This window comes from Sebastes umbrosus, chromosome 18, assembly GCF_015220745.1.
Source record: "Sebastes umbrosus isolate fSebUmb1 chromosome 18, fSebUmb1.pri, whole genome shotgun sequence".
NCBI classification, from domain to species: Eukaryota; Metazoa; Chordata; class Actinopteri; order Perciformes; family Sebastidae; genus Sebastes; species Sebastes umbrosus.
In genome coordinates this window covers 20,837,739-20,849,763 of record NC_051286.1, presented here as the reverse complement: position 1 = coordinate 20,849,763, position 12,025 = coordinate 20,837,739, and the positions used below count along the sequence as shown (strand labels likewise).

Here is a 12,025-nt window from a genome sequence, read left to right as displayed (position 1 = left end):
TGCCCCGAAGCAATCAAACTTCTAATGCTCTTAAAATTGCCCACCATGTTTTATTAATGGCGGACTATAAAATGCATTGCTATATAGCTGCACACTTCCCCGCTGATCCACGAGGAAACAGTGTCAACTTTAAATGGCCGCTTTTTATATTTGTATTCGACAATGTATTTCAACCAAATTATAGCACGGGAAAAGGGTTTGAATTGTACGGCGAGGTAAGGGGGGGGGGGGAGAAACTTGAGTGTGTTCTTAGCCGAGCTCCACAAAGCACTTATCTGTGCATACACTGATCTAAATGAATACAGTGAATTATGCGCGGAATGATTGCCCATTAGTGCCATTAATTGCCTCCGAGTGAACCTGAGCTGCTCTTCAAGGACTCTCTCGGATTTTTGAATTGTACAAATGGCAAATTAAGGAGGCTTCATTCTAAAAATAAAGTATAAGCAAGGAAGGCAGCGTTAAGGTATCACCCCACATCTAAACAGGTTTAATAATGTGCCCTGACTGTGCCAACAGAGGGTACTGTTGCCTCACAACATGCTTAAATGAGCCCCAACAACAAAAGATGCAGCCATGCTGTTTGGGGAGGAATGTGAGGAAATAAGTGTTTTTATATATTTATAACCATCATGTTCTTTACGCATTATTAGATCATTTTACACAGCTTAGAATATGCCACATTAATTTAAATTAAAGGTGACCTATAATTTCATAAATTAAAGGTGACCTTTGAACCCAGCTTGACCTATATGGTTTATTTAATCTGATCTAGGTGTGGGTGGTCCTGGATGTTGGTCTGGTATTCCAGCTGGCATTATATGAGAGGAAAAAAATGTAATTATAACAATCAGTGAACTGATTTAAACATGCAGGAAGAAAGGGGAAAGACTCTTGGACATCTTTAGGATGTAATGACCATTCGAGGTGACACATGTGAAGGTGAGATGGAGTGATTTTGGGTTGGTAACTTCACTGATTCCAAAGGCAGTGTCTGCAACAACTGATGAATGATAGTGACTTTGTGTATGGAGCCCATCAGCAGCAGAGCTCCTGTTAGTGTCCATGCTTGTTGTGTTGTCCGGCGCCTTTTACGCGTCTGTGGTGTCGTCACGGACGCACTTGAACTTGAATCCCCATCCCACTCCACTGGAGGCAACCCAAAACCACACACACAAGAAAAAAAACACAGGCTGCTGCTGCTGATCACACACACACACACACACACACACACAAAAGCGAGGTCCTCCCAAGCAGAGCGGCTTTTCATCGTGTGAGTCAACAAGAAGAAGAAGTAGCCTCGACACACTGTAGGAAACTAGGAAACATTGGACCTCTGCTTGTTGGACGAGGAAGGAGGAGGAGGTGTCTTGTCTGCCCGCCTGCTCTCTCTCTCTCTCCCCCCTCTCTCTCTCTCTCTCTCTCTCTCAATCAACGAGGCTTTCTGCCACCAAGAGCCAAGAGTTGCCGTTCCGCGCACCGATGCCAAAACGCGCAGGAGGAGTCAGTGCCAAAGGGTCATTTTTAGCGCACCACTGCTGAAAATGGAAGGACTGTAGGGAAATCCTAGAATAAAAACAGCAGCCCGTTTGACCCCCCACAGATGATATAATCATATCATTAAAACTAAAGAGAAAAAAGGAGAAAAGAGCCAGTGGAGTGCTTCATCATCTGTCACCACCGCGGTCGCTGCTGCAGAAGGTGTGCATGGGCACTCCAGGATTTTTCTTTTTTTTTTAATCTGCAAAACAAAAGGTCATTTGCAACAACAAAAAAAAACATATACCTGCGCACATAATCAAGCTCAAGCCGCTTCCTAAAAAAAAAAAAAACTAGCTTCCTCAATCCAGGTGTTGCTGCAGGACATTGTGGACAAACTGGTCTTCCATCCTTTATTATTGCGTCCGACTCCTCACCTTTCCGAGCGCGCTTCCAGCAGAAGAAGTTGCAGCCGAAGACTGTGAGCAGCATATAGAGGGATTAGGAGGAGGAGGAGGAGGAGGAGAGAGGAAAAGTTGTTCACCTGCGAGCCAGAGAGGACCGACACCACGGTCCAAGCCGCCGACTCCTCCAAGTGCCGTTCACCGGGCGATGCCAGAGTAGATGCCGCGGCGATGTCCCGCCGCAAGCAGGTGAACCCGCAGCACTTCTCGTTGACGCACCGGGAGACAGTACGAGGTGAGTTCACTTTGCAACACTTCTCACTTCATATGACATGACGTTTTTTTTTTACTTGTTTTTATTAAATGATTGATAGTTTATGATTATTATTATTATTCATTCTAAATTTCTAAATTCTAAATTCTAATTCTAAATGTTTTTTGAGTCTTAAATGCGCCGAATGAACAATGGGAGCTGATTACTGACAATAAGTCTGATTTATGAGAATACATGTTATCATGTGATAACACTTGTGCACATTGTAACACTTATTAGACTCAATTTGAGTAATTATATAGGTTGATAATAAGTTGTTTTACACCTTTTAAATTTCATTCACACAATTCTGTGATATTACAAATGACTCTAGAGATGATCTTATGACATCTCCATTTGGACTGTCTGGCTCAGTGTGTGTGTGTGTGTGTGTGTGTGTGTGTGTCTGTGTGTGTGTCTGCATGTGCACGTGCGAGTGTGTAATGCATTTTATCAGAACAGAATTTAGATTTTTATTCTCCAGCATATTTCAACGTGGCACATTGTGTATATTTATGTGCACTTTGTTAAATACTTTGTTTCATATTTTTTTTTCATTTTATACAGTTGTTTGTTTTATGACTTTGCTCCAGGTCACTTGTTTCTTAATTTAAGTGTATTTTTAATTATAATTATTGAGTAATAATTTAATTAACTTTCTCTCCCGTTCTTATTCTCTCTATAACACACACACACACACACACACACACACACACACACACAGTCTCTTAAAATTATTTTCCCTGACGCATAAAGGCCTTTCTTGCACTTTAAGTTAACCTTTGAAACAACAACTCTAATTCTGTACACACATAAATTCAGTTTGCAGTCATACCAAAAACGCCACACACGAGGCAACGACAATGTCAACATACTAATTACAAAAAAAAACAAAAAGGGGTCATAACTTTGAAGTTGTTCAGAGCTGCGACCAAAATAAAAAAAAAATATTGTGATTAAATTGCGCAGATTTAATCTGAGGCAATATTTTTTTTCTTCTTCTTTGTGATTAAAAAGTCGCATAATCCAATTTCAAATCAATTATATCAATCTAACCTTCATCTCCCCAGCGCTCTGCTTTGCCTAAATCCAATTTCATAGAGGCCTAATCTGGCTAATTCATTGCAGAAGTTCATGATGTAATCTTTGGCCAATCTGTTTTGTGTTGAAAAGGAGGTTAGACACATTCCGTCCCACCCGACACATTTAGCATTTAGACTAATCATTCACCCCTCTCACTTTGTCTCTCTATCTCTCATGTCGCTGGCTGTCCTGTTGATCTTTCACTTCATATAATGATGGTAATTTTAAACCTAAAGAGCAATCTCAAACCTAAATGTTTGCTTTAAGCAGTGTTTTTTTTCTAATTGACAAAGTGTGGTGCATCCTCAGCAGAATTTATGGCACATATTGACCCAGCTTGAATATTGATCTGACAGTTTATTCTCTCTGCTGCTGTCACAGTCAGTTCATTAAGGTTGTTACCCCTCGATACCTTTACAAAATTCCACCTCAGGCAAAGTGTGTGTCTGTTCAACATTTACCTGCATGAATTATGACACATAATTGCAACATTTTGCACATTTTCATTTGTCCTCAGGGGACTAGTACAAATTTGGACTAACTGTCAAATATTTGCCTTCTTCCCTCCTTCCAGTCATGGGTCACTTTGTTTGACATCTTTTTTTTTTTTTTTTTTACATATTAGTTACATAAAAACTGGCAGCACCTGCTGCTGTACAGTCAGCACAAACTGAAGGTGTTGAATGGAGATCATTCTTGCATAATTAGACTGATAATTACGTAGGTGTCACAGATTACCTTTTAAATTCTTTAATTTACTCGTCCGAGCTGAAGTGCATACTGTTCTCGCCTGAAGCTTTTTAATGACTGCTTTTATAAGAGATCCCTTTTTAATCGCCGCTGACCTGTCAGCAGAGACGTTCAAAGTGTCAAAACTTAAGTTGTCAATTGCTGACAAATGTTTGGTGTTGGGCTCGATCATTCGTGAGGTCAACGCCGTGCCAAAGTGGCTATTAGAGCAAGTGCAGTAGGATGCTACAAACGCTGGGGCCGCCATCTGGGCCTGAATCTCGTCCTACCTGTTCTTTCACATGATACACACACACCGTCTCCTGCTTGCTGAGTTTGGCCTCAGTGACCTGAGAGGCACAAGTGCAAGATTAATGAAGGACTGGAATAGCAGGAATTTTTTTTTTGATGCTATCACGGAGATCAAATGCAACGGCGAAACTGGACTTTGAACAGATGAGCAAAAAAAAAAAGATTATTTCTATCCAATTGTTCTCTCACCCCAAGAACAATGTGTTCTCGTAGTCAGTGTGTGTGCACAGATGCACTCCTATTTGCATAAAGCGCCTGAGCCTTGTTTACCATACGTACATATCTTAATAATGATACCACTCCTCTTGCCTGTGATGGACGGAAGGCTATTTATTGTACCTATCATTCAATGGCTGGAGGCTGCGTGTCGCTGTGGGCTGTTTCCTTAAGCTGGGTGTGGGTCAGGAGAGGACCAGGATCACACCTCAGGCTGAAGGGAAAACCAAACTGTAATTTGATAAAGTCAACACATATATTGAGAGCTTTTTGCATAATACATGTACGGCGTTATTGTCGGAGGACGCTTCACAAATAAGTGGACTTTAATATTTTTTTTTAACATGACCTCGTCAGACATGTCAGCTATCCACACCGGTCACGAGGCAGCACAAGTAATAATGTGAAGTTTGTGCAGGTGTGCCAGCATACATCAAGCACATGTCAGATCAGGGGTTATCCACTGTAACTATACACAGCCTTGTGCCCTGCAGCCACGGAGCTCATAGGTCACACTCCGAGAACCTGAATATCAGCATATTTCTGGATAGGCTTTTAGTGGAAGACTATGTCCTGGAGATCTACTTGCCAGGCCAGATGTCAAGAGGGATGTACAAAGTGACTGTACCTGCAGCGAACGCACACAATGCACAAGTATGCGCCAAAGAAAGCAGGCACACACACACACACACAGCATACAGTTTATGTGCACTTATCACCCTCAAAATGCATGACCACATATGCAAACTATGCTCACACACGAACAAATCACATGTAACGAGCTGTCTAAGTTGAGTTTGACCTTCAGTTTACAGCTCGTCCTTTGTTTTCTTAAGAGTCTTGCAGACAAAAAGGCAAACAATCCCCTCTGGGCTTTATTTTTTTTTTCAGTCAATGCTTCAGTTTGGAGTCAAAATCCATGACAAAAGATCACTGGAATATGCTTATGAATTACTCACACTTGGTGTTTTTAGTATCACAGGCCTTCCCTTGTTCAGTATTTTTCTATTATCAGAATTATTCCAGAGTTTTTCTGGACGCAGCCGTGGAAATGCCTCGCGATAACTGTTTACTCACAGAATTGGCATGCTACTTGTGAAACAGTTTATGTTTTCGTCTTTATTCGCACCATATGGCTTGTCAAACGCTGGGGTGGGGGGAGTGGGGGGGAAGAAACCCACCGTACGCACTGCAACGCCACAGTAAATACTCACACACATTGTGGTAACCGGATGATAATCTCACAGGAGATGATTGGTGAGCGACGTGTGATTTACTGCGAGACAGCTTGTTCTCAGATTTTCTTTCTATATTTCAATATTATTGAGCACGTTTAACCAATTTTGCAACGCTATAAAGCTCCTTCATTTTTATTATTATTATATCTCCTAAAATTGTTTGGCAAAATTTGATTTATATCCCCCCATCCCCCCCCGAATGTCACGCCTCATAGCGATTTGGTGACAGTCAGCCTGCAGAGTCGTATTTTTGCTCACTTTCAGGCTGATAATCTAAGATTTACGATAAGAAATGAGACTGCTACAGATTAAATGGTGATAAGATAATGAAACACACAGGCCCGGCCTTACACAACGCACACTGTTGCAGCTCTCCTTGGCAATCGCGAGCCAAGGGGGAAAAAAAAAAAAAAGGGATAGGCTAAGCGAGGCCGCTTGTTGTTTGAATTTTTGATTGCAACCATCTGCAACGTTGCTGGTGTCATTTATTTTCGATGACAGCGTGAATCTTACCCCGACTTTCCCTGTGGGGCTTACACGTGTGAGTGTGTGTGTGTTTTTAGCTCAGCAAATGGAAAGGGGGGAAAACAAAGAAAGGGATACAGGTCTGAACCCATACAGTATATGGTTGAGTGTCATATGAGCGCCCCTGGCCTTTACTCTGCCTTCACCAGCAGAACACAGTGTGCAGCTTGTGTTTAAAAAACGTTGTGTAAGGTCAGACGTCAACGGAAATTAGTTTGACAGTTTTAACGCATCAAATTATTAAATAAAAACAAATGTTTCACATGCAGCAAAATTACATTTCTCTGCAGTTTCTTATTGGGCAGAGCAGAACTTGTCAAGCCACGTTGGACACTTTAATTTTAATCTTCACCTTCAGGCAACAATGAAAACAAAAACACATGTATAAAAGCGTACAAGGACGAACACAGTAATTAGAGATTAGTGGGTAATTAATGTTAAGAGGACATGAGAGGCATGTTTCACTTTACCTGGCTGGCTTTACCTGGTCACTCACAGACGAGGGCGTCACATTTAACGCATCATATACCAACTTTGACACTAAAAATTACAACTCTAACCCAACCGTCTGGGAAACATTTAAATATTTGCAACAAAAAAAAATCCCAGCTACAAATGAAACAATTCCTGACAACAGTGTTTTTTGGCCAAGGCATTTGAATATATTTTGCGACCTTTTTACACAACTGGAAATATTGGTGAAAGAGGCCCATTGTCTTCAGCTGTGTCTCCCATCTGGTACATATTGTGCAGCGGCAGCAGCAGCAGCAGCAGCAGAGTGACTGACTGACTCTCTCCTCATCAAACTGATAGGGGGTGCTCTAAGGCTGCCTGACTTAACTCACACTTGATAAGGCAGAGTAGCAGCACTGTCATTGGGTGAATATAGCTCCCTGTGTGTGTGTGTGTGTGTGTGTGTGTGTGTGTGAGAAAGACAGAGACAGAGAGAAATAAAGTATGTGTGGTATCACGTTAGACAGCTGGGTTTCACCGCTATCATCACGCCTTCTCGACGGCGGCATGTTTGACAGTGCGTCTGCTATGCTCCCTTACCTATCAAGCATGTTCCTCTCACATAGGAGTTTATACAGAGAGAATTAGACACTGTCTGTCACGATGATAGGCTACATTAGTGTGTTATTCTTCTAGTGTGTTTGTGTCCACGGTGGATTTTTTTTTTTTTTTCCCCCTGCGAGCATTCCATGTTCAGTTCCTTCTTGCACCTGGTTTTTTTTCTCACACAGGTGAGCCTCGGGATAGACGGGTGAGCGGGTTTCAGAGAGGGGTGCGGCTATTAGAAGATGTCCAACTGATATTCCAGTGGCACGATGACAATGCCAACGCCTATTGATTTACTGCCTTCTGCCCCCAGGCCATGTTACCCAACCATATGTTAACAAACAGGGCCTTTCTCTATTTGTCTCTGGCAGAGATAAAGCCTAATCCAACTGCCCATGGTGTCTGTGGTCTCATTGACTCCATGTTGTCTTTTAACTCCTTTACACAACACGAGGATCTTACGCCACCTGTCTTTGTTTTCGGCGTCAGAAAACGAGAGCGCCATATTGTCAGCACAGATCTCCTGCGCAGTCCTACTTATATGCGTCGCACATAACGCACACACGCACGCACGCACGCACGGTTTCTCGGCTCTGTGTGAACACTGCGGAACATCGCTTCATGTGAATCGTGGTCACAAGCTGTGAACTGTAGGTAAATATGTGTTTGTGTTCCTTCCTTTGCCGCCAAAGATTATGAGATGGAAATTATTTGGCAGGCATCCAGGAACCCATCTCCATTTAGAGAAAAGATATTTGGCATCGGATCATCACTCCAGGGCGAAGAGAGGGGACTGGAACGTGTGTGTGTTGGGTGTTCTTAAGCAAGGGGAGGTGTGGAGGGGGGGGTGATTCATAGTTGCGAAGAAATATTTGAAATAATGAAAATAGTGTGCAACATTCAGCCGGAACTCTGCCCGAGTTTAACGGTTACGACTGGGAATTTGGAGGAGCAACGGCAGTTTGAGATGGATGATAAGAGAGTTTAGGATCTCTGCTCTGATAACTGCACACCGACACACACACCAGCGCACACCCTCTTTGTCTAATCTTTGCAATTATTAGGGTGTCATGTGTGGAGAAAGAGAGAGAAGAAGAAGAGAGGCAAAGAGGAGGGGGAGGGCTGCGGGGGGACGGGGGGGGGACAGGGGGGGGGGGATGCGGGTGCTAGAAGTGGAGGAGCAGCAAAGACAGGCAGGCGCTAGCTGTGCTCCTCTCCCCAGGCATCAACACCTCTCCCTGGGCACCCGCTCGCTCAGACACCCCTAGAGTCTCTGGAGCTTCCTCCGGGCTTTTTAGAAGAGGACACATTTTCATACCGGTACATCGGGGTAGTGTTTAAAAAAAGTGGAGGTTGTCCATGAGGGATTTACGTTAAGCTGAGGGACTCAGTCTACGCCATAGGGGAGGTGGTGGTGGTGGTGGTGGGGAGAATGTGTAATGGTTATTAATGACCGTGTCAGATGTGTGAAGAATGAGATTTACTCTCTTAACAGGACCCCGGGTTTGGCTTTATAGATTTTCTGTCTGTGGAGAATACCGTGTTCGAACTCACCTGTGTGCTGCTCCATTCACACACACTGAGACATCTTTTTTTTCCTTTTCTCTTCTGTCTTATTCTGTGATAACATGAACACACACACACACACACACACACACACATGCTGGTGTATGTGGCCTCTGCTCCGCTCCACTTTGTTCTGCACAAGCTGGGGCTCCCACGTGGTGAAGGCAGCCGTCTAAGCTATGACAGCTCAGTGTAGCGAAAGGCCCTCACCGGAAACCCAGCCTGCACTGTGAGATGAATAGCTTCCTGGCCACACACACACACACACACACACACACACACACACACACAGAAGAAGCACAGACACACATATATATACAGAGTATGTGCTGCGTCCCACCCACGCAGATCTCTCCTGGATAAGCTGTGCAGGTGTTTGTCTAGGCGAAGCGGCATCGCAGCACCGTTGTTTTATGCCATGAATGTGACACAATTGTGAATGTAATGATCATCTCGTGTGGTGGGGAGAGGTGGCTTTCATCAGGTAACGTTATCAGGCTTAACTAAACCTCGCTGTGTTTTTTTTTTTGTCTCTCGCTGTCTTTCGTTTTGCTTTATTTAACTCTAAACACAACTGATTTGCATCTTTCTCTTCTCTTTTTCTGCAGCAGAGGCCAATCATGACTCAGGGGCGGGATCTCCATCTCCGGAGCCGTCCACCCCTAGCCCTCGGAGGGTGGGCCCCGGGGAGCACGACATGCTGACCTGCGGCCAGTGCCAGACCAACTTCCCTCTGGGCGACATCCTGGTCTTCATCGAGCACAAGCGCCGCCTGTGCCGGGGGCCCCGAAGTGGACCGGGGTCCTTCTCCAAGCCCGGGGAGGCTGGCGGCATCCCGGGCATCCCCATCTCCCCCAGGGTTGGGTCGCTGCAGCTGGGTAGAGGGTCCATCCCGGTGGAGGTGGGCATCCAGGTGACCCCCGGCAGAGAGGAGGATCTGGAGAGGAGGCTGACGCCGGCCAGGGGGATCTGCCCCAAACGGGAGAGCGGAGGTACGGAAACCGGAACACACTCCACATTTAAATGAGGATGCAGTTAGAAGCAGCTCAATTCTAAGTTTTGAATAGAGCTCTTGTCAGTATAGATGCACATGTCTTAAACACACACACACACACACACACATCTCTCACCTGTCCAAGACAGATAGCTCTCTTTAAAGAATCCCAGCTGCTTGTTATTTTGACAGTGGCCTTCAGGAGGGATTAATGTAGCCTGGGATGATTTCATTAGAGTGAGCGAGAGGCGCGCTGTACGTCTATTCTGTTCCGTTCTAAGTAAAACATCACACACACACACACACACACACACACACACACACACACACGTACACAAAATCACACACACCAAACAAACTGGCAGGCCTGAAGGACTTCTTCAGCTGAAACCAATTGTGAAAGGCGAGGAAGAAGGTGATAGAGGAGCCGCCCCCAGTGTGTGTGTGTGTGTGCGTGTGTGTGTGTGTGTGTGTGTGTGTGTGTGCGTGTGTTTGTGTTTTTTTTTTAAGTGCACATCACGTGTCTGAGCGTTTGTAAAGAAATCCTGCAGCATATGAAAAAAAAAGAGGTTAAGAAAGCTGATTAAAATTCATCTGTGTGCGTGGTGAGGAGAAGGGGATTAATAAAGCAGCAAGGCCGTTCTATGAGGGTGGTGGGGGGTGGGAGGGGGTGAGGCCTGTAGACTGCCAGCGCTGCAGGGAAACCAGTTCAAAGTTATCAGAGGAGACAGTCACCATCACACCCGAGAGCTGGGAAGGCTATCCAGGATTACACCGACTCCAGTAGACTAAGAGGGACTCGGTTAAGAGGAGGGAGACGGCAGCGTTGTAGAAGTTACCAGAATTACATGTAAAAAAGATTATAGAGTTAACACAGAAACTGGTCACCACAGTGTCATCAAACTGGTATGGAAAGTAGAGACGCAACGATTAATCGATTAGTTGTCACCTATTAAATTAACCGCCATGTATTTCGATAATCGATTTGAGTCATTTTTTAAGAAAAAACAGTCATAAATCTCTGATTCCAGCTTCTTAAACGTGAATATTTTCTGGTTTCTTTACTCCTCTATGACAGTAAACTGAATAACTTTGAGTTGCGGACAAAATAAGACATTTGAGGACGTCATCTTGGGCTTTGACATTTCTACATTTTTCATAATTTTCTGACATTTTATAGACCAAACAATGAATCGAGAAAACAATCGACAGATTAATCGACAAGGAAAACAGTAGTTATTTACTTAGACTTAACAGTAAAGGGTAGACTTTTATATGCATTATACCATGTATGTACATATAATGCATTATGAAAGTCTTAAAAGGTCTTTAAAATGAGTAGTACTTAAAAAAAATGAATGCTATAAAACAGTAAACATTGTTATGCTGGATTAGTTGTAGTACAGTACTGGAGACCTGTAAAATTCACACATTAGAGAGAGTTTTCATGATATTCTAGTTATTAGAAACATAAGAGAGAAGCTTTATACGTTAGATATACTGGTGCATTAGGATAAACTCTTAAATTTAGTTTATTTGAATGTAGTTTTGTATGTCACACATGTGGGTTTCTATAAGATTAAGCTGCTCTGTGAAATATTGTTAAAAAAAATCTACAAAGTTTCTGGGACACAGAACATTATAGACTTGAACATTTTGTTGATTTCAGAATCAGAGGTTACGAGGACATCTCTTGTCATCACTACAGAAAGTCAGCACATATTGCATGCACGGTTTCTGTGTGTGGCCGGCAGCTGTGTGTGGTCACCATCTTTTGCAGTGGGGAAAGATTTATTGCAGGAGATCACAACCAGCATGTGACAGACAGCACCGTTTTGGATGTCACAGCTGATATTTGAAAATAAAAAGATTTTTTTTGCAGAAATCCTTCAAGTAATTTCTTTAAATCAAAAATAATCAAAATTTTCAGTTGTATTTTGGGAATTTAACGAGCGTTTAACAGCCATTTTTTGCAGCATGGAACTCATTTGGAAGCTTATGCAATGAAAAAGACTCGACACATTTTATGTGGCAGTTTTGTCTGTTAGCTGGTCGGAGGGAAAACATTTAGAGTTGGTGAGTGAGTCAGCCTGTTAGAGCGCCACTC

At 43.4% G+C, this 12,025-nt stretch overlaps 1 protein-coding gene across 3 annotated transcripts in view; it reads left to right on the top strand.

Annotated features, from left to right (window-relative positions):
* The first annotated feature begins 238 nt into the window (after window positions 1-238).
* Window positions 239-12,025, top strand: part of bcl11bb (BAF chromatin remodeling complex subunit BCL11B b) — a 32,268-nt gene continuing 20,481 nt past the window's right edge. The window contains exons 1-2 of one of the 3 annotated variants that reach the window (XM_037751030.1): window positions 239-2,178; window positions 9,536-9,916. In XM_037751030.1, coding sequence (XP_037606958.1) covers window positions 2,115-2,178; window positions 9,536-9,916 — 445 coding nt within the window. In that variant the 5' untranslated portion in view covers window positions 239-2,114. Of the gene's footprint in view, window positions 2,179-9,250; window positions 9,409-9,532; window positions 9,917-12,025 lie in introns of those variants that run through there. The other 2 variants (XM_037751029.1, XM_037751031.1) reach the window with 2 other exon arrangements.